Raw genomic sequence first — 25,164 nt, 5'->3', positions numbered from 1 at the left:
CAAAAAAGAGACAAAAAGAGAAATTTTATCATTGCCATTGATCTTTTTTACAGCGTTCAGATACTGAGGCAGCTGGTATCAGTGTGTCATTCGTGACTACGTTTTTTCTTTATTTTATCAATATATATACTTTGGGGTCAGTAATTTTAACAAAAAGATTATGTCTGAAAGGCAAGTGTTTTTGTTTCTTGGAATAAATCTTTATGTGAATGAAGTAAGACAGCATTTATACCTGCACCAAATAATGACTCCTATGCAGGGTAACAGACTCTAAAAGTATTACTTTAAAAGATGAAATGCAAAGCAATTTCCTTTTTTTTTTTTTGTTTTACTGTGGTTGTTGTGTTAAGAAAAGGTGAACAGGACAGATATCAGGAGGTGTTTCCTGTTTGTGCAAACAGATGGCAAGTTGGCATTAACCATATATGTGAGATAACACTATCAAAAAATCTAAACCACATGAAAAGTTATCAAGGGACTTCTATAAGGCATTTTCAATTCTGGTGAAATTAATCTAATTGAAATACATGCACATGCGGTAGCTACTTCAGTGAATATTTGTTAGTGGTCTGTAATACATTTTTTTTGGTCAAACTTTGTGCAAGCATTGTTTTACAGGGTATGCTATGGCAAGTATGTAAATAGGAAGCATGGACAGCTGCGTTTTCTAAAACAGTATAAGGAGATGATGTGAAAAAATAGTTGTGTAATTGAGATTTCAGCAAGTTATACAATCAGACATTTGCTAGCTCTAGACTGGTATGAATGTCTTGTTCTGTAGGGAAAGGGGATACTCCTTTCCTTGTAAACAGTATTGTCCCAGACACCATTTAGAAAAAAAAATCAAGGATGTGACTTAACAGGGAACAACTCAAGTACTGACAGTTACCAAGAATAATTCATCAATATGGTATTTCCTTATAATATTTTCTATCATGGATAGGTGCCATTTTCTCATTCCCTTAATCTAACCCACTCCTCCATCTCATTGTTTGGTCACCTGAAGCTTGTGACTGATTTGTTGTTTTCCTGTAACAGAAGTTCCAACATCACCAATGTTTTCCTAATTCCACTTTTCTTAGTGATGTAACGGAGATCAATAGATGGTCTCGTTGGTTGGTTTGTCTCCTGTCAAGTAGTAACAAAGAATTTGCAATCAACCAATTCACCCAGTCTTTGCACTGCTAGCACCGAAGGAAACTGCTGTTTTCTGTAGTCAAAAAATTACAACTGTAGGAGGAATAGAGTGGGAAGGCTTAGAGGCCTTTCCTTAAATGTCTCCATCGTCCTTCTCTTTGACTACTGAATGAAGCAGTCTTTTTGACATGAGTTTTTCCTGATGGTGTGTGGAAGACGATGTTGTAGGCAGAAATCAGGGCCCAGTCACCAATTAGTACAAAATATTTGTATGAATGATAGTTCATAGGCTGATTTTCTCAGTGATTGCCTTCCTCTAGTAGAGGAGCAGAAGTCAGGACTTCTAAAATTCAGTTTCTGATTAATGTCATGAAAATGAGTATGAAGGTTGGCAGCAAGACTGGAAGTCCTGCATGGTATCCCACTGCAGGGACTGGAACCAACATACAGAAGCTAATGGGAATGTTTTGTCTCTTGACTGCGGTAAGCTCAATGCTGTTTTAATGCTGTAAGAAAAAAGGCCTACTTGAGCCTGTCATCCTGCAGAACAAATGGAGCAAAGAACAAATAAAATATGAAATAGAAATCCTTTTGTTGTAGTAAATCTTCACAGAATTGTTCATGAAAGATTTGGACTAAGAAAGCAGGCATGAACAGTGAGTCTTACCTTTGTTTGGATAACACGATGAGTGGTTTCTGTCTGCCCAGAGCACTGACTGGGGGAAGCAGCTGGTTTATCAGTAGTGACCCTGAGCACACCAACAGGCTTTCCAGAGGGTTGTGTTGCCTGTGCTGAGGGCCACCTGTGACACGGTACAGCTCTTCAGCCTTGGAGCAGACTTGTGAGAAAGAGCTGTGGTTAGAAACGTCTGTGAGAAGTCTTGGGGCCTCACCCTCCTCAACTGAGAGTTAGCTGCTTTTGAGTTCAAGTCCAGGTCCTAAGCCACTGATTGGACTTCTGGTCTTGATCTTAGACCTGCCTTATCATTGTGGATTTGGTTGGTGATCTGGACTTTTGGCTGACTGGGGTTACCATCACTGGTAATATAGCTTTAGAGATTATTTTCGAGTCTCCTGTAAAAGGCATACATGTTCATCAATCTCCAGTAGGGACTTTCGGATGGTTTAGAAGCATTGCTTGAATAAATTCAACAGATTGGATATCTTCATGTGAAATCTTCCTGACCTTTTTCAGAGTGAGTGTCTTAGCATGGTCAAAAACCCCTGTAATACAGAATGTATCATAAAATTGTGAACAGAAGGTCTGCTAAATAATGTCTGAGAGGCAAGGTAGAGCATTGGTCTGGAAATCTCTGCACATTTTTAACTGGAATTGGAGAGATTTGGTTAATGTAAGACATTTTTTGCTGTTCACTTTGAATCAAATTAAAAATCAGATCTTAGTGTATTTCTGCTGTGATAGTAGCGTTGTCCAAAAGTCACCGTGCACACTAGAAATCCTTAGCCTTGATCTCCACTTTCTGTGGATCTGAGACATGAGCAGCAGTTCCTGCTATTTTCTTATGTTTAGGAAATGGTGCACAGAAGCAGTTCCTCCTTCAACTCCCTCAATCTTTGCTATTTTAATATGACTTCGGAGGCAAGCCCATGAGGAGAAACAGCTTCCAAGAAGCATAACTTGCATGGTTTAGGTGCAGTCTGGGAAATAATACACAGTTGAGAAATAGACCATCCAAAGTAAGTTGTAATTAATCCTAAACGTCAGCATTCACATAGCATTAAGACTGTTGGCCCTCACTAGTTGTACTTTAGATATTCTTTCATCATTAACATAGTCAAGAGCTGATGGGTTATGTTTGTTGCAGTTTCCAAAAGTAATTGAAATATTCTGAGGACAACTGAAAAGGATTCTTCCATAGGTATTTTGATCCAATTTGCCTAGTCTTTCTTGTTTCTGGGAGAGAGTTACAAGCTTTGCCAGGAACTCTTCTGAATCCATCCATCCATATCTGTAGTTCATCCACTTATCCATAATAAACCTTCAAAACTATGTAGTTACTGTATTAGGGAATCTGGATTTCTTATTGCAGGTAATGCATTTTGTGCACATTAATTTAAAATGTATTGTTAAGTTTAAGATACAGAGGCAGATGGGTCTTTGTAGTGTTACATGTCAGCACGCAGGACAGGGTGGATGCAGAACCCTGCTGAAGTAGGCAGCTCAGTGGTGAAGCTGAGAGCACAACTGGAAAAGCACGTTTATTTCGGTCTTCAGATGCATCAGCATACTGATAAATTAATGCATTTATTGTAGATTTTGTATTTAATATGCATTATTCTCTGTGAATTCTGGAGCTACGGAAAATGCGCCATGATCCTGCTGGCATTTTTCAATCCACCAGTTTTACGTGAATGACCCCTGGAAGCATTACTTTCTCCCCCTCAGGTCTTTGAAAAGAGCACACACAGGCAAAGCAGCATCAGTTCAATGTTCTTGCTGAGCTAGAGAGCTTAGTAGGCTTCCAGAAATTCAAAATTAATGAATTAAAACTCAAAATAATTCTGAGCTAGGGGAAACTAGAGATGGGGAAGTACATGACATGTGATTTTCCAAGACCACAGAGGAGTGCAGCTTGTCAGTAGGAGGTGTGAGATCCCTCTCCAGGTTTAAACTAGAAACCAATTCTCCTTTTTGCTGCACTATACTGTTCGGCTAACGCAAGGCGTATGTGACATCCTTCAAGATAAAACCTTGTAAGTAGATGCTTAATGCAGCATGTAAAGTAGAAATGTAGGTTTGTAGTAGTGTCTTAAACTCCTTATGGCTAGTAGTGGAAACTTTGTATTGAAGATGAGTGATGGCTCATAGCTGGTGCATACCTTCTTAGGGAAGGTTGGCACTATGCCGTAAGAGACTGGAACACTTTACAAGCTATCAGGTCGCATCTCATGACTCCCCAGCTGCTTTTTCAAGTGCGCTCTTGCACTGCCCCCTGTGGTGTCTGGGCTGGCTGTGTCTCCCAGGGAGTCAATGGAGGAGAACAAAGGAAAGGGCAGGAAAACGAAATAAATGATTTTGTGTGTGGGAGCAGGTTGAGCTGCTGCTGCTGATCTGATCAAGCAGAGAGCTTTTAATGCTGCCGAAGTACATAAAGGCAGGAAGAGCCCCAGCTGAGAAGAGAGAAGAAAAAACTCTCTTAAGAGGAAGGTCTTCTGAGAAACGACAGCACAGACCTAAAACAGAGCAACTAGAGGAAGGAAGTCCTTGTCCTATATATACTGAAAGGGAGGGGGATCTTCTCCATGGTAACAGAGGGAGTGGGTCAGGAGGAGAAGGACACCAGCTGCATTGCAAAGAACAGAGGGAGCGAGTGGTGCTGCTCTTCCCCACTTGCAGGTTCTGATGTGATACCACATCCCTTCCAAAACGTTTGTGCAAGCTCATGAAAGGAAGATGGATCACTCCTGGGCAACGATAAAGCTTGCACTTTACATTCTGTATGTCTTATGTTATAAGGCATCAAGCTTGGTTGTTAAAGTTTCAGTTCAGTGATCTGTGCCATACTTACGTTACTGCTGTGTATTTATGTTATTACCATGTAGGTAGAAAATGATTTGGCTCTGGAGTATGGCCAGGTATTGCAGTGGTAGTAATGCACTGAAGTTAGGTAAGTCTGAAAGTCTGTCACAGTCATACTGGTGTCACAGAAATAATCCCTGGCATGGAAAGTCTATCACGAGTATCCTGCAAGTTGGGCTTGTGATCAGCAGCATGTGCTCTGAGTTTCCTGATATGGTTTTGTGGATGCAGTGAAAAGCATCTTTGCTTTTTCTCCCTGCTTCTTTATTTCACTCTTACCCATGCAAAGCAAGCACGTGCAGGATGCACTGTTGCATCCCTTGCCAGACAAGACATGAAGAGAGCAGGGTCTTCAGCCTCAGAAACCTATCACTGTAGTGAGCCATATCATCCACAATGTACGCGAGACATGAAGTATTGGCAAGAAATGAGACAGTCCTGTCTTCCTTTTATTAGCACTTTTCCTGAGCTTACAGTGACTACTTTCAGTAGCTAGGAAAGCAGTGACAAGTCCCAGTTTTGACTTCACAAAAGGCTACAGCAGCTCTTGTTGTTTGAGATATAAGTGTTTCGCTCAAATGTTTGCCTTTTTTATTATGTGGGATGGATGGACTTTATGTATAAAAGTACCTGTAGTTCTTTTTGAAAAGACTGACAGCAGTGTCTGGTTTCAGGGTGGGATGATTAACTGGAATAGACTGTTTCCTCCTTTACGTCATAGACACAATGAGAATTATCAAGATCATCACCCATCTGATCAAGACACGCCTCCACCTACTGAGGTTTCTGAAGAGCAGGTAATTTTTTTTGACATTTCATTTAAAAAGCTGTTAGGGATTACCTCTGTTTTTTATTGTCTGTTGACACAACTTCTTAATCATTCTCTGCAGCAGCGTAAATAGAAATCTCAGCTAACAGTCACAGTACAGGGTTGGTGACTCGCCATTATCTTTCAAACTAGAGTTGCATATCAACTTGGGAATTACTGCTTTTATGTGTAACTTTTCACCCCTTATGTTTAAAGGTTAGACAGTTTCACAAGTGGGGCTAATATATGTTTCAGAAAAAGGAAGAATGACAAATAGATTTCACCATTTTCCCTGCAGACATACAGCTTTTCCTTCACTGAGGTCTCCGGCTTAAGTTTCCAATTTGGTCATGTGGCTGATTGGAAATAAAAATGTTCTGCTGGCCTTGGGCTGCAGCAAACACTTGAAGGGTGTTTCCCTATATAACATGGTTGACTGATTTCTTGTATTGTTGCCACAGAGCAGTTTGTCTTTTCTGCCTAGTATAGATTTAGACCTATCATGTAGATTTAGACTTTTGTAAATAGTTTGTTGTCTCAGAAGAGAGGATTTACTAGGAAATTTAAGAACTGAATTTTAGTCTTGTTTCTGTATTCAGGATTTGTTGTGTACAGTTAAGTTCTCAAAGTTTTAGCCTATCTGCAGTTAGCTGCTTTGGCCTCCTTATTGTCCAAGGTCTCTGCTATTCTTCAACAAGAATAGGTTCCAAGGGTGAGTTTCTCTTTCCCTTTTTCCTATTTTAAGGAGACAAATCAGTACCTGCTAGTGCCATGCTGTTATTTCCAGTTAGTTTAAAATGAGATTGTTCCAAAAAGAGATCTTTGCTATGATCCGATTTCTCATTTTGATTCAATGTTAGATCATGTTCAGAATTAACTGCACTGGTGGCTTTGGTTGAAAACTTGCTGGCCTACATCAGAAAAGTTAAAAAAAAAAATTAAAAAAGTAAAAAACAAACCAATCAAAGAAAGAAAGAGAGAAAGAAAGAGAGAAAGAAAGAAAGAAAAGAAAGAAAGAAAAGAAACTCCCCCACTAAAGAACACCTTGTGAGACCAGTCTGAAATTTTGACCAGCCTAATCATTGCCAGGAATAAAGTGACAAATTCTGCATATATAGACTTTATTGTTGGGCTGGAACTCATGTAATAGTTATCAGTCCAACTTGCGCTGTCTTCTGACCCCAAACCTGGCCCAGGCTCAGCTGTATGAAAGCACTTCAGTGTACGCTTATGTTTTCTAATGCACTGAAGTTGTAGAGATCGCCTGGTTGCTGTCATCTGGAATGCTGTCTAGTTACCTTGCAAGGCAAAAAGTAATCCAAGCACCTTTGATTTTTCAGGTTTGTGCTAATAAATCTGTAAATTGTCTTAGAATGACAGAAGTGCAAGGTTTGTGCCTGCTCTTCGGATTCAAATTTGCGAGCGTTAGCAACGTCTGGTAGAAAAATCTCTGCTTGTCTCGTGTATTTTTTAGTACCTTCAACTACTGTTACCAGCATACAACTCTGTTTCCTGGAGCTGGATTCAACTTCTGAGGTTAAAATACACTCAGATAAAAAGAGCTTTTTGTTGTTAAAATTTATTTCCCATCATGCTCTCCGGATGTTTCTGCAAATGGGAACATTGAAACTCCATCCACCGCTTCTTGAAAGTCAGTTAGAATTCATGGCCACTGCCATAAAAACCTTTCGTCTGAAGTGCACTGCTGCACTGCTGTGGTTAGCTTTTATTTCCATTGCCTGGCCTCTTTCTCATAAAAATCATTATCTTAGGTGAAAAATCAGAAATAGGGAACTTCAGAAAGTCACTGGTTATGAGATCCAGTTTGATGTTGCAGTGATGTTGAAAGTAGCGATTTGTTTCTCTCTCTACAAGAGGGTGAGAAACTGACGCTGGGTGAAAAAGCGAGAAGGGGAAATGCAAAAAAAAAGATGGTACCATTTTTGATATTCTGACAGCCAAGGTAGCAGTTTTCAAACATTTTGTAACAGCGTATTTAGATCAAGAGAACCAGAACTCCCACCTCCAGGCCAACTTAGCAGGGCTGTATTTCTCAATAAACCACCAAAGCAAGTGAGATTAAAAATCCTGAATCCTTTCTCCCATGAAGCATTTCAAATACGACTGCACGTTGCTAATGTGTCCAAGGATGCAGAGGGCCTCAGCTGCATTCCTGCTTGCTTGGTTCTGTGCAGCAGGCTCCGTGCCAGCCTCCAGAGAGCTACCAGGGCTCCCCGATCACTCCTGAGCCCACAGCTCCCACCTTACAGCCTGCCCATGGGCACGAGCAGGATGCAGGGTGCCTCCTGCTGCCCCCGGCCGTGCTTCGTTCTACATGCTGCCACCCTCTCCGGATGATTAAATATAAAAGTGAATTAGTTACATTGTGACTTTCAGTTATACCTAATAGAGAGTCGCAGTTTTCAAGCGTAAATTGAAATTTAACCATAGATTACATTTGATATGTGTGCTTTTTTTTTGTTTTTTACATGTTGTAATTTGTGGTACTTTGAGTGTCTGTTAGCACAGAGAAAAAGGTTAGGTGTCAAGAACGTGATGTTGCAAAGAAGGACGATGATTGGCTACTGATCCCCAGAATGACTTAATGTGCCCATTTCCAAGTAATTCGTCCATCACATGTCATTGACTTGCCTTGTTTTGAAAACATTTCAAACCCTTCCATGAATTTTACTGAACCAATTTAAGTATCGCACTGCCTTTATTTCAGGGGTAGCTTTCAGGTTGGTTGTAAAAACCACCTGGAGCAAATGTTTTGGGCTTTTTAATGACCTTTGAAGAAGTCAGGTTGTTTTCAAGCAATGCACAGCTAAGTGCAAATGGACAGCTCTTGACATCTGCTGTAAGATTCCCCGTTTGGGTCAGTGTTGGGCTCACGAGGGCCCGTTCTTCTCAAGAGCAGTGAGCCCCAGCGTCAGGCTGCACTTGTCATGTAAGGTGCCAAAGTGAAAAACAGAAAACATGCCAGCCAGACGACAAAGCTTCCTTTCTATTTCACTCTTCTTTCAAAACTGGGCCAGGGTCGAAAACACAGCGAAAGGCTGGTTCTGAACAAGCGATCACAAAGCACTCATCTCTCTCTCTCTGGCAGTGTTTTCAAACATGCTGTCGCAGGTGCATCTTTGTGGTGGTGCAGAGCTGTGCTTGCACGCTCTTCAGACAGATCAGCTTCTGAGCAGACCCATCAGTGGGAAAAAAGTGATCCCTGACACTGTTACATAGGTAATGCTCGCATCGTCTGAATACAGCTCTGTTGTTTCAGTAGTTTTATGTTACTTCTCTTACAGGTTGCACGACTTATGGAGATGGGATTTTCCAGGGGAGACGCTCTGGAAGCTTTGAGGGCTTCAAATAATGACTTAAATGTAGCCACTAATTTTTTACTGCAGCACTGATGATTTTCTGAGTGATGAAGGAACTCTCGCCGCGGGTTTGCGCGCGTCTGAAGAGGACATAGCCACCTGCTGGACGGACTGACGCAGGTCAGCCCCGCCGCGCCGGCAGGAAGGAGAAGTGGGCTCCGCGTGACTGCTTAGTGAATGACGTGAGCTGTTCCCAAGCCTTTGAATCAACTGGTGGTTTCTATTCTGGTTATCCTTTTCAGAGTAAATTTAGTTTCTACTTATTACTGGATATCACCTAAATTTATTTTTTAAATAAAGTAGGTGTTTTTTTTTTTTTTTTCTTGTAAATCATCGTTAGACATGTTATCGGACTGAATGACTAAGAAAACATGCTCCAACAACCACAACAACCTGATTTACCCAGCAAGGAACGTTGTGTTTTCCTTGTTTACCCATCTGATTTCTCTAGCTTACATGTTACGTTGCAGTACTTGATTTCTGACCGCGGTAATAAGGTGTTCGGTGGTCACTTCGTGTTCAACTCACTAAAGTGTTATGAGATTATTATGTCACTCCAGAAAGTTTTATTGATGCCTGTAATATTTTATTTCCTGAATTCCTTTTTAAATAAAAGTTGTCATTCAGCACATGATAATGCACAGATAGGGTACAAGATACAAGTAGTACGAGCGATGGTAAGTGACCGCTGTACGCTTACATTTTACAAATGGAGTAAATTGCTGTTCAGACACAGGGCATGAGGATACTCACTGGAAGCAATAAAGGTGAATCGAATGATACAACGAGGTCAGAACTGCAATGGTTTGAATGACTTCCACGTCTGATTCAGGCAGACTTCTGTATCAATGGATGTGTGTTGTGTCTGATGTGCCAGGTTCGTATTTTGAGCTGACTACATACCGTCTTAAAGGAAAAATATAAAAGCTATCTTTTCTATGTAGTTCTAGTTTTCTAATTTCAGAGTGTGGGTGATCCTCATTTGCTGAATCCTCTCTGTCTGAAGCAGTTGATCACAGATGGAATACCAGCCACAAGAGTGGTTCAGAGTAACGCAGGAGTCGACGGGACACTACTGCCAAGGTAGTGTAATGCTGGCTTTGGAGTTTAGATGGATAAATAAACTTGTGTGGCTTGACCCTCAGCAGTGCTCACTGTGAGCAGCTCAGGAGCTTTAGGAGGTGGGATATGACAGTAAGCTGAAGTAATACGGGATTCCAAACTGCAACTCCATGAAACCCCTGCATACGTGTGTCTCAGCCATTTAATGTGTTGGTGTGTGTGTACTTCTGTTTGTATACTGGGCGTATATGTGTCTATTTCTATACACGCAGGCACTTTTAACACATACCTGTGTTCAGAATAAGATACAGGTCCTCAGGAGCATAACGAAGGCCATAGTGGTTGAAAAGGGCATGAGGTGAAAGAACACTGGAAAGAGAGGGGTGCTGGGGAAATCCAGCAGGAAGTGTGTGTACTGAAGTACGATCTGTGCAGTTGCACTTCGCCTGGAATATTCACTGGGGAATTACAGCACAATATTTAGAGACTGAGAGATACACTGGGTTTTTGTTGTTGTTGTTTGTTTGAGGGTTTTTTTTTTTAACTGACTGATAAAACTGAAAACAGTCCTTCAGGCATCCAAGACCTTATCCAGGCGTAACGTCAAACTTGTTCATCTTTAGGCACGTAACATACTTCTGCAATAAAGTCAGTGCCCTGTGCGTGTGTATGTGTGCAGGCTGGGGATGTTTCCGTACCCAGATAGCTGGAAACTGGCTGCCTTAGGCAGGGCAAGTGTGAGAATGTCTTCTAAAAAAATATAGCGATTTGTGTAGGCAACCATGGTAAGCGTTTTGAAACAAGTACATGTTTTCATTTTGAAACATACAGACTCTTCCTCCACAAGTATTTTATCATAATCAGCAATGAAGACTAATACATTTTTTCAGACATAAAAATGTTCTCTGAAGGAAATAAAAGTCCACCTTCCCTGGGTGGGTTGAACAGGACGCGTGGACACGTGCCCTGTTCTGGGAGCAGGCACAATGAGCATTTCTTCCATGGAATTTTAAAGCATAAAAGAGGCATCCTGGGCACATTGGTGGATATTGTCCAAGTCTGAGTCCTGGCCTGCTGTTATCTATACGGAGAGCATCCGAAGGTCTCTCTTTGGAAAGCCCCATTTCACAACACATGATCAAACATGAGGGGTGAAGTTCAGGTCTTGGTGATGTCAGCTGGAAACCTGACTTCTGTAGAAGAGTTTTTGCTCAGAATGCTCCCAGAGTTGTGATTTCCAATCAGGGAAAAAAAAAAAAAAGAAAAAAAAAAAAGAAGTGGTGAAAGGAGGGGTCCCTGGTGCAGCTGAGCTGAGTTCCTGTTTTGTACAAGAAAGCTCCATGCGCCAGGGCTGGGCAAGACCTCAGTCTCCTCTTGCTTGTGACGCATCTGCGGACCATTTCTGTGGGCATGAGGAGCGTGCTCCTTCCAGCCTTCACAGCGCGTGCCCAGAGCGGCTTGAAATGTCACCATACAGATTTTGAGGTGTGACACAAAGATTATGTTTAGGCTGTGAGATAGCGCGGAATGCTTTTCTATGGAGAGGATTTTAAGTCCCTAGGAAATTCACACTGATCTTAGTAAAGCCAAGGTTTGGTGCTTTGCAGTAATGGTAGCTGCTTTTCAGAGTTCTCTAACAGCTTGGGAATGTCGTCTTGAGACAACAGCGCAGTCATTTACTGGGGACTTTCCTAGATGGTTCTGGGACTTTGAAATGCACCCACAGATGTTTGCATTCGTGGAAATCTGCCTGGTGAGCAGTTCTCAAGCCTCAGCTCCTTGCTGAGACACAGAGTGGTTGGGCTCTGTACCTCACCCAAACTTTTCCCTCTCCCAAAGCAAAGGCCCCGTGCTGCTGAGTTGAGCAGGTGTGCTCCGGGGCTGGTACCTCCTGTGTGGCCCGGGAGCATGTGAAGGACGTCTCGTGACTTCTGTCTGAAACCGAGAACCAAGCAAGCAAGCATAGTGCAAGGTAGTATTGTGGAATGGGTGCATTTAATTGCTTGTGTGCGTTCTCCTATACGAGATTGACTTTCTTTAAGTCGGTAGTCATAGGAATGAGTTTTATACAAGGGAGCATAAACTCCTTTTTTGTTTTGTTAGGAGCGTCGTGTGAGCACACAAGCACTATATGTGTATATATATATGCACATACACACCTATTTTATTATACGTGTGTATGTGTTTCTATAAAGCATACAGTGCTTGTTTAACTCTTGGCGATATTCCATTCCTCTTTTGCTGAGAAGAGATGTTTTGGCTGCAGAAAGGGCACGCAGCTCTATGCTGAAATTCAAGAGGGTGTGCACCACCAGGTGTCAGCAGCCCAACCATGAGATGGGGAGCAGTGGTGGGGACAGGGACTGCATGGCTGAGCTGGAGGCAGCATCTGGCCTTCTGGCCAGAGAAAAGTAGGCAACAAAACTGGCATTTAAGTTTAATGAAGAAGATTTGGGCGAGATGAAGCTCAGAGAAATGAGAGAGCTAGGATAACACGAGCAGATCAGCAGTGCAGCTGAGCCTGTAGAGATAGATAATCCACCTATGGTTTTTGTTGTAGGGACGTCTGCTAAGGTCATCCAATAGGGACGTCTGCTAAGGTCATCCACCCATTTAATTTGGTTGCTTTTGCACATGGTGCTGCATTTACCACGGGAGGAGCACAGTGTGGTCAGTCCCAGCCAATCCCAGTGGTGAAGCAGAGCCCCGCGTCGCCCCAGCAGCTGATGGAGTGTTGATGGGGGCTGGTGGGGACCTGCGTGCGGGAGCTGCTCGGTGAGATGCTGTTGGGTTCGGTCAATGCACGCGCTTTCACATGGCAACATCATGGTGCCGTACAAGGACGGGTGGCCTGGTGTGAAATGGGGAGTTCCAGGCATGGTTTAAAGAAAAAAATTAGTATGAAAATAGAAATGTTAGAAACCCCGGGCAGGTCCCAGCTCCCCCTGTCAGCAGGGGATGCTCTGCCAGGTGCGGCCACGTGCTCCCTGCAGGCCAGCAGCACCCGCCCGCTGCAGCCGCTCCCCTGATGTTATCTTGGCGGGTGCCTGCAACTGCAGCCATCCCTCATCTGATGGCAGCAGCATGGCGCTGGGTGCAGATGCGTTTGCACTGAGAAGGATGTCAGGAAGGGAGCAAAAGCTGTGGCAATGCAGTTACTGATGGGAGCTGATAAGAGGAGGGATGAAACGTTCTCAGCCAGTTCACACATGAGTGAGGTGAGCAGCAGGAAACATGCACGTCTCTGCTGCCACGCAAACGTGCTGACTGAGGCAAGCATTGTGCAGTGAATGAAATGTAGAGAAAGTGTTCTGTGCCCATGGGGGAGGTTTCTGTGAGTGTCTCATTGTGGTGAAATGCCCCGTTTTCACGCTTTGCATCAGCTGTAAAGCAGGGCACCAGGAGTGCCTCCATGGGAGGGGATACGGCACAGGAACACCTCTGCGTGGGAGCCCCTCCTTGCAACCCCTGATCCTCTGCTGGACAAACTCACGGCCACCAACCTCATGTGCGTGGTAGCCCAGCTCCCAGCAGGCTCTGTGTGCTGGGGTTCCATGCCAGGCTCCTTCACAGTGCTCACACCATGAATACCCCTCAGTTAGTGCCCACCAGCTCTTCCATGCCCATTGTAATGTGCTTTTTGGACGTGGGCTCCCTTCAGGCCTGTACCGAGGGCTCGGGTACCCTGTAGGGCTCTGCTGGAGGCCCTTCCAACCTCTGGTACTCTCTGCATCCCCCTGAGCCACGCTGCAGTCACCTGTGTGCAGGTGAAGCTATTGGCATCCGAAATATAACTCATGCACACTTAAAGGGCTGCACACACCTGTATTATTAACCTTCAAGCAACAAGGAAATGTTACTGCCTTTGTGAACGACTCCTATTAATCAAAAGTATCATTAATGGAACTGCTTTAAAGTTAAGCAAAAGAAAGCTGTTTTTCCTCCTCTTCATGTCCCCGTGCATATCTCTGGCCCTTCCAGCCTTCAGTACAAGACCAGGCACCATGAAATCTGATTCGCTTGTGTCCAGCCTCATAGTCCAGCAGCTTCAGAGCGGAGCTGTGGAGCTCCTCGGTCACACCAACCTTCTCCTTGCTGCACAGGTTTTGATGGGAACCAGATGCCTCAGGGCTCTGGTGAGGGTCGTGCGTGACCTGCCCGTAGCAAGGCCCCAGGACCAGCCTGGGCTGGCTCACGTCCCAGGTCCGCGGGTTCAAGGGAAGATCAGCCAAGGCCATGTAAGACCACCATCAGTCCATTTTATGGGAAGGGTGGAGTGAAGATTTCCTGGAGAGCATTGCGGGGAACCCTGCACCTCCTCCCAGTGCCACGGAGGAGACCAGGATCTGCCCACAGGGTGCCCACTTGCCACCCACCCCATGCAGTGTGTGGTGGAGGGACAGCAGCAAGCTGATCTTCATCCCCGCAGGGAAGGAGCTGCAGGCAGCAGCTGGGTTGGTGCTGGGGTTGGCTGTGCGAGAGCCCCTGGCTCCAGGCAGTGCAGTGGGGTCTGGTCCTGCTCTGCGGCCCGGCCCCACTGCTGCTGCAGGGAATGTTCCACGCACTGCCAGATGGAGAGAACGGGAGGGTCACGCCGCTAGACAGAGCTGGAGCCGGGCGGCTGGCTGTTGCTGTTGCTCTCAGAGGGGGTCTTGGCGGTGGAGGAGGTGGCTGTGGAGCCACTGTTCCTGAAGATGCGGAGCAGCCTCCGCTTGTAGCCCCGGAAGGCAAAGAAGTAGATGATGGGGTCGATGCAGCAGTTGAAGTTCATGAATGCCACGGTGACTTGCAGGGACATCTTGAAGGCCTGCTGCTCGCGGCAGGACGGCTGGTGGAGGATCTTCCTGACCATGAATTGGACGATGTTGATGTGGTAGGGGCTGAAGCAGAGCAGGAGAGCCAGCAGCACCACCAAGATGACGGTGAAGGCCCGGCGGTGGTGCCCGTTCCTCACCGTCAGCGGGTTCTCCTTGGCGGTCTGGCAGAGCTTGAGGTTGATCTGCACATAGCACACCAAAATGATGCCCACGGGCAGGAAGAAGCCGAGCACACAGGCCACCAGGAGTATGTAGGGCAGCTTGGGAATCTCCTCGAAGTTGAAGTACTCCATGCACGTCAGCTTGTCACCCATCCGGCGCGTCATGGGCCGCAGCAGCAGTGGTGCCGTCTGCAGGCACACCAGGAACCAGACGAGGGCGCAGACAGCCCTGGCGCGGCTGACCCTGCGGGCCCTGCCAGGGTGCCTGGTGCGCACCACCGCGATGTAGCGGTCCACGCTGACGCAGGTCATGAAGTAGATGCTCACGTAGGTGTTCATGTAGAAGACAAAGGCGGTGACCCGGCAGAACCCGTCCCCGAAGGGCCAGTCAAACTCCAGGACATAGTAGGCGATCCTGCCAGGCAGCGCTAGCGTAAAGAGGGCATCGGACAGGGCCAGGTTCACCAGGTAGAGGTCAGTGGAGTTGAGTTTCTTCTTCCTGCGCTGGAAGGTGATGCAGAGCGCCAGGATGTTGCCGCAGGCGCCGAACACCAGCAGGGCAGTGTAGAAAAGGGAGAAGGTGACCTTGGCGGAGAAGTGGTGGTTGTGCACGTTGCAGCTGCTCTGGTTGAGGGTGAGGTTGGCGGGTGGGAATGTGGCCACCACCGTAGCCATTTTTGGGTGTCTCGCGAGCCTTCTCTCTGAGGGTAGGAACAGATGTAAAACCCCAGCGGCGGGAGCGGCACCCACAGGGCTGTCCCTTCATGCTCCCCGCCACCCCCTGGCCTGCCCCTCCTGCTCCCTGCCACCCCCAGCAGCGCACGGCCCGACTCATTTGGAAAAATGCATCTCTCGTGATTTCGGTGCGAGCGGCACAACAAAGGCTGTGACTCATTGTCTTCTTTCTGCTTCTTGTCACCATCTCCTCTTTTTTTTTTTTTTTTTTTTTTCACATCCAAGCAATACCAGAAAGGACGAGGGCGTGCGGGGAGAATAGTTGCATCTTGTGCAAACCAGGTCCCAAACTAATTGTGTGGCAGTGAGATCACTGATTCATCACCACAGGGGCAATGGGGAGATTCACTGAGAAAACAGCCAGACAGAGATGGGGCTGGAGGAGCTCTGGGGGCAGGCACGAGTGGCAGGGAGCAGAAGCAGAAACAAAATATTCAAAGAAAAGAGAAATTCCAGCCATCTTCATGCACATGGTGCCTCATGCCATGCAAAGACAGGAGCTGAGCACTCAGTGCTACCAAACAACACGCCCTCCTTCTCCTTGGTGTGCTTTGGACTGTGGGGTCAGTGCCCCCTGAGTCCTCCCTCACACTGCCCCATTGCAAACAGCCCCATCCATCCGCATCCCATCCATCCCTGTCTGTTCTCTTCCACTCTGTCCCCATCCCATCCCGCCCATCTCCGTTCCACCCTTCCCTATCCCATTCAGTCCTATCCAGCCCCATCCATCCCATCCATCCCCACCCCATCCATCCCATGCGGCCACCGCTCACCTCCTGCTGCTGTTGCAAGGTCGCGTCCTGTGTCCTGTTGCTCCGCGGGCACACAGCCCCACGCCACCTCTCACTCCCGATGGCTGAGGTGCAAACAGCCAGAGCGACACAGGTACACTGACAGACACGGGCACACACCCACCCCGCTTCCCCCTCGTCCTCCCCTTCCTGCTGCCCTGACACAGGCAGTGAGGACCCTCCCTGCCGGGCTCCTGCTGTGTGAGTGAGCGCCTCTCGGTATTGGCTCACGCTATAAAAGCACCGGGAGGTTTGGGCTTTTTTTTTTTTTTCCCTCTCTTAGATTTAGTAAAACTGTGCGTTCTCACTGGGCTTTTTTTTTTTTTTTTTTTCTTTTCCTTTCTCGATGTATGAGAGGCATTTGGCTGCTGCAGGGTTATTCTTAGTAGAAGAAGATAAATGACTGTACCTGCACAGCAATCACTCCTGACATCTCGGCCGACTTTGGGTTTTACTGTGAAAACGTCCGTGAGGACGCAAAATGCAAGTGAGCCAGGAGAACAGCTCCAGCCCCACTTCACATGCTCAGCCCCTTGGCCATGGCCACAGAAGCCTGATGGGGCCCCAACAAAGCCTGGACGAACCCTGGTGCAGCCTCTAGTGTGGAACATCCCTGGCTGCCTCTCATTGCCCTTCTGGGGGCAAATCTCCCCCTTTTGAGGGATGAAGAGACCATCAGGCATTGCTCCTTGATACACAGACTGGAAGTTAGATAATTTGCCCTTATTGGAAGAATATCTTTATTCTTAGGCTGCTGCCTCTGGGATGAGCTTCCCCATGGGCACCATGTACTGGAGACTGCTGGAGCTTTCAAATCCCAGGAGGATTTTATTCTCTTCTCAGAGGTCTGGGGTTTTTCCTTGGTGGTGGTGATGATCTGGCTTGTTTTCTTTGTTTTCCTCCTTCCAAAAACTCCCAGTAAGCTAGGAAATTCCCAGCAAGGGGCATTCAGGGTGGTGCTGGAAAACACTGAGGCCAAGAAAAGTCGAGGTTAAGGTCACAGTTAAATTTGAATTACCACTTCATCGTAGTAAAGCTCAACCAATTCTTTAATTGCATAATATTTGTAATGCTTTACAACAGAGCGGCATTAAACTCAGCACTAATCTGTGTACTCGTGGATGGTGAGTCATGTGTATAGAAATTACACAGTGAATGGTATTGCCATGAACCACTGTGACTTAAAGACTAATAATGAAAATTTGCCATCTGTGAATGGATATACTCCTGTTGCTCAGGGTCTGTATTGCTTGAGGGGAAGGATCTGCTGAGGAGACAATATTCCTTAGTAAGAGAGGGGCTTTCTACCTGTGCAGTTGGCAATAGTTAGGCCACCCAAACCAGCATGGTTCTCAGATGTCCTTGAGCTTCTCCATCATGGTGATGCCCAGAGGAGGTAACACTGCAAAGGGTTCTCCTGAGTGCACACCCAAGAGCAGATTTGGGACTGTCCTTTACCCAATGTGTTGCTGAAATGCAGCGTGGGCTGAGGTAACCCCCTGCTCCCACCAAGGTCACCAGGGTGAGTGCTGCCTGGCCCCGGAGAGGTTCGTGGCTGCACTCCTGGTGCACTTGTCAGGAGAGCTTTCTGTGAAAAACCTGAAAGCATCATCCCCAGGCCAGACCTGCTATCCCCGTCCATCCCCAGGGCTGCTTGAGGGGTGCAAGAAGGCACTGCGACACCAGGATGGTGGGCAGAGGCCAAAGATCTCCTGAGGGAAGGGAAGGCAGAAGGAGGGATGGCCCCCGCTGGCACCATTGGCCTCAACCACAGGCCAGGAAGCTCAAAGGTCCCCCAGTTTCTTCCAGAGCCAGCACACATGTGCTTGGGAATAAGGAGGGTGAAAGCAACGAGCTCCACTTGATTTTATTTTTTTTCAATGCAGAAGAAAGGAAGTGGCTTCTTCTGTGCAAAACACGCTCCTGCCCTGCATGCAGCAGGTGCAGCCTACGGGCGTGCAGCCCAGCCCCACCCGCTGCACGGCCCCACCAAGCCCCGCCATGCCGCACCCACAGCTCCTCCAGGCTAGGAACCCTTCTGATGGAGCTCCTGCCTCTGAAGCACCCGTAGGACGCAGGGCTGGTGGGGCCTGGCAGCCCCAGGGCAGCCAGAGATGCCAGGCCCACCATGGGTGCCTCCTGCTTAATATGGTTCCATTTTGGTGTTACCCACCCTCCAGTCCCCGTTTCATGCAAAGCCCAGGACATGAGGGCACGCCATGAGGGCTGCAAACTGCCCCAAGTATTCTGGGGCTCCCTGCAGCCCCTCTTGGATCCTGGAGGCCTTTTCCCATGAGCTTTGTGTTGCGCAGTGGAAGGGCCTGCCAGTGGCTCCTCTGGGAGCTGGTCCCTCAGGCTGGTGTGACACGTGTCACCGTCACTCAGCCCCTCAATGCTGGTCTGCTTGTTCCACTCATGTTTGGCTCCGTCAGTCACTGTGGTGGCTTTCATAGAATCATGGAATCATTAAGGTTGGAAGAGACCTCTCAGATCACCTTGTCCAACCACCAACCCATGTCCACCGTGCCCACTAACCATGTCGCTCAGCACCACACCCACAGAGTTCTTGAACACCTCCAGGGGCGGTGACTCCGCCATGTCCCTGGGCAGACTGTGCCGGTGCCTGACCACTCTTTCTGAGAAGAAGTTTTTCCTAATATCCAGCCTTCTCACAGCAGAGCCCCTGTGCTGCCCCACCAAGAGCCACCATCATCTCCATCTCCCTCTTGTCCTGCAGGCTGCTGGGCCTCACTCCCCAGGCCCAGGGCCCATGGGATCACTGAGGGGAGCTTGTGAAGGCCTCATACATGTGGGCACCAGGCTTGCTCCACTTGTGATCCCCATACCCAAACCAGTGGTGCTGGCAGAGCCTGCCTCAGGGCCCGGGGTGAACAGGCAGCATCCCCTCCTGCCAGGGCCGGCAGGAAGCTTTGCGCTTTCTTTCCATTGTATCATCGCCTCTCCTGGCTTCCTCCACACTTAAGCTGTGGCTGCTGCTTTTGTCTTCAGGTGCAAAACATTGTCAGGAAGCTCGGGGTTCAGACACAAAATCTCCCATCCAGGTGCTTTCGGTTTCAATGCGAGAGGCAGGGATTTTCCCCGCTGGGTGCCTGGCTGTTCACCTGGAGGGGAGCAGGACCACGGAAAGAACAGCTGGTTTTGGCAGCAGCTTGCCCACTGAGGGCAGCAGCTGTGGGGGGAGGATGGCACTTGGGAGGCTTCAACTCAAGACGATGGAAACTGCAGAACCTATGTTGAGATTCTTATCGCTTTGTGAAGAAAATCTCGAGAAAACAATTGGGTATTCTTGAAACCTAATCTCATCCTAAACCTTCGTCGGGAAAAACACATCATGATGCAAATGACACCTGCTTCAGGAGATGAAATCTGCTTCAGGGGATGGCACTGGAGCCCCACACAGCGCAGAGGATCACTGAGGGGCAGTGCCCAGCGCTGCTCAGGGCCAGCTGGCTGCAGGGTGTGTCCCAAGGCCCGGCAGCACTCAGGCCTGGGCTCCCAGCTGGGAGAAATACCCGGGAAATTCGCATTATGAGGCAACTTCCTCTGCTGAGTGTGAGCGGTGCCGGTCCCACGCCGCCCCGCTGTTGAGAAGCTCCATTTTGATTCTGCAGGAATGAGATGAAAGTTGTCTGGGTATCTGATTTCTGTGGTTAAAAACAATGTTTAAACGTTTGTTGTTTTTTTTTTTTAAAAAAAAAGGGTGATCAGAAGGCAGGCTTGGAGATCAGAGGTCCTATTTTTGTCTGTTTTTCCTTGCAGCGGGGCCGCACACACTACATGTGCGCACACACTTGTAGGGTGCAGCTGTGGCACCAGCGAGAGCAATGCACTGCTGAGGAGCTGGGCTCCTCTTGCTGGGGAGCGGTCTGCAGCTCCGCTGGGTCCAGCTGCCTGGATGTGGCACGGCACGTGGGCTTGCTGCTGGCCTCTCCTAATTTGTTAGATGCGGCTTGAAGATGGCTTCTTGGTGCTGCCCTCCGTGCCTTGCTGTGGGCGAGGGGCATCTCATAGAATTTTAGAATTGTTTGAGTTGGAAGGAACCCTTAAGGGCCACCTAGTCCAACCCTCAGCAATGAACAGGGACACTTACAGCTCGACCAGGTTGCTCAGAGCCCCATCCAGCCTCACTTTGAATGTCTCCAAGGACGGGGCACCCACCACCTCTCTGGGCAACCTGTTGCAGTGCCTCACCACCCATATCATAAAGAACTTTTTCCTTATACCCAATCTCATGCTACACAGTGGTTCCTGAATGGCCAAAAGCTGGTGGCCGCGTTCCTGTGAGCACCCTGGCCCATCAAGGTGCTCTCCCTGAGGGGCCAGCACTTCGCTGCAAAACCACAGCCTTGTTGTTTTTATGTCTGAAAATGGAATGCTTCTCTTGAATTGTAGTGGGAGAAATTGCTAATCTGTTTTTTGGTGGAATTTCCCAGCAGCATTCATCCCCTAGCTGTGTTTCCACAACAGCCCCAACCCAAACAATACCTGCTGTGCCAAAGCTGTACAGAAGAGAAAGACGTCACATAACAGAAAGTGCTGGGGAAGCGTAACCACAGAGCGTGCTGCAGCCCAACCTCCTGCCCTGCTCCCAGAGCAGAGGATGCTCCTGTTTGTGCGTGCATATGTGCACATCTCACATAGGTTTGTACCCAGTTCTGTGCTCCCTGATACAGGAGGGATGTGGAGTTACTGGAGAGTCCAGCAGACAGCCATGGGGATGATGGACAATGGGAGCATCTCCCCCATGAGAAAAGGCTGAGAGAGCTGGGACTGCTCAGCCTGCAGCAGGGGAGCCTCAGGAGGATGCTATTTATGATCTTTCATTAATTACAACATTGTATTAATATTAATGATTAATTAATACATGAAGGGAGGGTGCAGAGAGGACGGAGCCAGGCTCTTCTCAGTGGTGCCCAGTGCCAGGACAAGAGGCTGTGGGCACAAACTGGAACCCAGGAGGCTCCCTCTGAACACCAGGAGCACTTCTGCGCTGTGCGGGTGCCAGAGCACTGGCACAGGCTGCCCAGAGGCTGTGGGGTCTCCTCCCTGGAGCTCTCCAGAAGCCACCTGGCCATGGGCCTGGGCACCCTGCTCTGGGTGGCGCTGCTGGAGCAGGGGCTGGGCCGCAGGGACACAGAGGGCCCTGCCCACCTCAGCCAGCCTGAGGTTCTGGGATCTCCAAGCAGCAGATGATGTCATAAGGAGCTGGAAAATGGAATAGAGAAGAAGCACTTTCGGTATTCAACAGCAAATGGAGAACAACATCTCTTGGTGTGTCCTCAGCTTTGCTTTGCAATTTCCCCATGGAGGACCATATTCATGCAACTAACACACTGTTCAAGGGCGCAAGAAAAGTTGGCTGTTAGTTCTCACGGGCTTCTAAGGTTTTTGGGGCGTTGACTTGCATACCTACATTATTTCATAACCTCAGAAAGCCTGAAAGTCATTGGAGGTAGAGAACAGAGATGTTCTGGCATTCTTCAGCTGTATGGCAAAACAAGGTGAGTGTCTCGGATTCCTCCGCCAGTTAAATAGTACCAAACCCCGCATGGGTCCCACACGTTTCTGCTGCTCCCTTCCCTGACTGGGCTGTTGCCCTGCTGACCACCTCAAACAGACAGAGTGCTTCATTCAGCAGCCCCCACGCCTCTTCTATCCCTCATGATTCTGTGCATCTACCCAAGAAAATGTCCCATTTTAGCTACACTGATTTTAAATCCATACATTTAATCAGATCGTGGGTTTTTTGGTAATGCTGTAAACATCTGGATTACATTGAAGGATTTCTTTCCCAGTCTGCAAATTATGCTCTTTAGGGCTTTACTTGTAAGACCAGACAGACAGATCTTAAACCGTACCACTTTAAGCAACCACTGGATTTGTTGCCTAAACATTGTTTCCACACATCCATTATGCACCTTTCCTTCTCCATGCTCGTCTCCTGAGCCCACACTGCAGCTGCTCTCCTGCCTCGCGCTCCCAGGGGAGCAGTTACCAAATTATCCCCTTCATAGCAGGATTTTTGCTTCCCGGGGTTTCACTCACTGCACATGTACTAACGTTTTAGCTGCTAATGCTTATTGAAAACACTTGGCTCTCTGAGCTCTAATATAGCTATACTCGATGCATGGTGCTTTGAATGATTTGTGGCCTAAAAGAATTTGGTCTAACAGTGTAATTGCAAGTAGAGCGACTTCTGAAAACCCCATAAAATGTAACAAAAATAATAAGAAATAACAAACGATACAAGCTTTTGCATCTTCAGGTGAGCTTTCTGTGTGCATGGTAGGTATGGAAAATGGACCTCAAAAGGAGCATCGCTCAGCCCAGGAGCCTGTGAGCCTCACCTGATCCAGGTTAACAGATGCCCTGGCCCAACATCAGCAGGGGAAGAAAATGGGCTTTTCACAGCACAGGTGAGGGTGCTGTCCCAGCAGGCAGTGCCAGCAAACCCAACACAAGGGCTCGCGGGGATGAAGGTGTCCCCTGCCCCCTGCTCAGCCTATGCTCACACCCGAGCATCTGCACAGATTGCGCCTCTGTCACCAGACCCTGGGGAGCGTGTGGCATCTTGAAGGTGGCAATCAGATTTCTCATACAAATCACAGTATTGTGGTCTGGCATCACACAGCCAGGAACCTTACAGTGGGACCACGCCTGTAAGCCATGCTGGAACTTCTTAGAGGCACTAAAAATGGTGAATTTGCTTTCACGACTGTTATCCACCCAGCATTTCGCTCGTGACAGAAGACGGCGGGGCTGAGCGTGCTGTGCAAGTGAGCTGGCAGCTCCTCCTGCATCTGGCTGCCCGCCAGCAGGGCTCGTCTGCAGCAACCAGCGCCGGGCTGCGCTGCTGTCGCACTCGTCATTCTGAAACACCCGGGTGGAGGGAAGCGTTTGGTTCTTCACGCCCCCGATCAAAGCCTGACCTCAAAGTTGTTTAAAATTGCGGTTACTTTTAAATGATGTTCAAATGCAGGAACGGGTCCCCGTCCTCACACAGCTATGGCGCCTGTGCTCTTACAGCATCGCACCCATTCTTTAGCAGGGCCCAGCTTTGACGTGTCCCTAGTGTCACCTGGGGCTGGCACCTCTGCAGAGGGCAGCATTAGTGCCCTTGTGCACGGAAGGCTCTGCCATCAGGTCCCTCCTGTGCCTGGGAGCTCGGTGCTGCTGGAGGGGGCCTGGGATCACTCCGGGTGCTGGTGGTCACGATGGATCAAAGCTGCTCTGATAACAAACAGGAATCACAAAGAATAGTTCTAAAAGGACAAGAAACAAAGGGGGTTTCTGAGGGAAATTTGAAGGGGACAGTAACTTCCCCTCCAGAGCTGTAGTCATCTGATTACTTTGGGTGGCCTTGACCATTGATTACTAAACATGGAACTTCACATGAGGTGACCAGTGTGCCTGTTTAGCACTTTCAGAAAACACATCCAATCAGGCTGTGGCAGTAGAGTCATCGTCCTAGTCTGACATGAGCACAAACTTCTAGGAAGGATAAAATCAGTACTTGCTAGAAATGAAGATAGTGTTGTTTCAGCAGCTAGTCTTACTCACTCTTCAGGAGGGCAGATGAGGATCATAGAATCATAGAAACATAGAATCATGGAATGCCTTGGGTTGGAAGAGGCCTCAAGGATCATCAAGTTCCAACCCAATGCCACAGGCAGGGTTGCCATCAGCTAGATCAAGTTCCAGATCAAACTGCCCAGGGGCCCATTCAGCCTGGGCTTGAATACCTCCAGGGATGAGGCATCCACAGCCTGCACCTCGCCACCCTCTCTATGACAAACTTCCCCCTGACATCTAATCTGAATCTCCCCTCCTTTCTTTTAAAACCATCCCCCCTTGTCCTATCACTATCTGTCTGTGTAAAAAGTTGATTTCCCTCCTGTTTATAATCCCCCTTTAAATGCTGTTATATTGCAAGGTGATCGCACTGATTTCACATATTAATAGCCAGGCCATGGTTGTCAGACTGTGTCTCTCTCTGATAAAGCAATTTCTGCATTCTTCTCCTTCTCATAACAGGGCTACTGGGCCACCCCAGCCACCACCAGCAGAACGGGGATGCCTGTGAGTCCCACCACCCTCCCCAGGCACAGGGCACTTTTTCTGATATGATTCATGCTGACAGTGGAATTTCACATTTGTAATTTGTAATTGGGTGTAGACTGGGGTGAAGATGAGGGTGAAGGTGATTTTATGTTCAGAAACGTGCTTTATTCTTGAGATGTGGATGCCTTCATCCTACTTGTTTGGATATAGCATGTTTGTGGGCAGATTCCATGCAGCCAGGTGGGTGTAGGAGCTCACACAAGGTTGTTGTTAGAGGAGGAAGTCTTTGAAAAGGCATTATGCTGAACAGGGAAAGAGTGTGCACTGCTTGGATGCGATACACCAGAAGTGGAATGGGCTGCCCAGGGAGGTGGTTGAGTCACCGTCCCTGGAGGTGTTCAAGAAACATTTAGATATAGCGTTGAGAGACATGGTCTAGTGGGGTTATTGGTGGTAGGTGGATGGTTGGACTGGATGATCTTGTAGGTCGTTTCCAACCTAGCTAATTCTATGATTCTGTGAAACCAGTCTGAGGTAAAAGAGAGGTTTCACATTGAGGTCCCTTAGCAAGGTCCACTGAGCAAAGTGCAATGAGGCTCATATTCAAAATAAATATCCCCAAGCAGTGACCACACTCTCCATAAGACAAG

General features: G+C 47.7%; 2 protein-coding genes and 1 long non-coding RNA gene across 4 annotated transcripts in view; 2 read left to right on the top strand and 1 right to left on the bottom strand.

Moving 5' to 3' along the window:
- UBAC2 (UBA domain containing 2) overlaps positions 1 to 10,004 on the top strand; it is a 92,742-nt gene extending 82,738 nt beyond the window's left edge. For both annotated transcript variants that reach the window (XM_021416115.1, XM_021416125.1), the window contains exons 8-9: positions 5,353 to 5,475; positions 8,792 to 10,004. In XM_021416115.1, the coding sequence (XP_021271790.1) occupies positions 5,353 to 5,475; positions 8,792 to 8,899 (231 nt within the window). In that variant the 3' untranslated portion in view covers positions 8,900 to 10,004. The remainder of the gene's footprint in view (positions 1 to 5,352; positions 5,476 to 8,791) is intronic.
- Positions 13,734 to 17,126, bottom strand: LOC110407902 (G-protein coupled receptor 183-like). The gene is made up of 2 exons (XM_021416104.1): positions 16,415 to 17,126; positions 13,734 to 15,607 (listed from the first exon to the last, which is right to left on the bottom strand). Exon 2 carries the CDS (start codon positions 15,579 to 15,581, stop codon positions 14,526 to 14,528), a length of 1,056 nt encoding a protein of 351 aa, XP_021271779.1. The 5' UTR covers positions 15,582 to 15,607; positions 16,415 to 17,126; the 3' UTR covers positions 13,734 to 14,525.
- Positions 21,868 to 23,399, top strand: LOC110407938. The gene is made up of 2 exons (XR_002444097.1): positions 21,868 to 21,954; positions 22,743 to 23,399. It is a non-coding gene; the product is annotated as an uncharacterized LOC110407938 (long non-coding RNA).

This window comes from Numida meleagris, chromosome 1 (assembly GCF_002078875.1).
Source record: "Numida meleagris isolate 19003 breed g44 Domestic line chromosome 1, NumMel1.0, whole genome shotgun sequence".
Taxonomy (NCBI): Eukaryota; Metazoa; Chordata; class Aves; order Galliformes; family Numididae; genus Numida; species Numida meleagris.
This window is presented reverse-complemented; position numbering and strand designations above follow the sequence as displayed.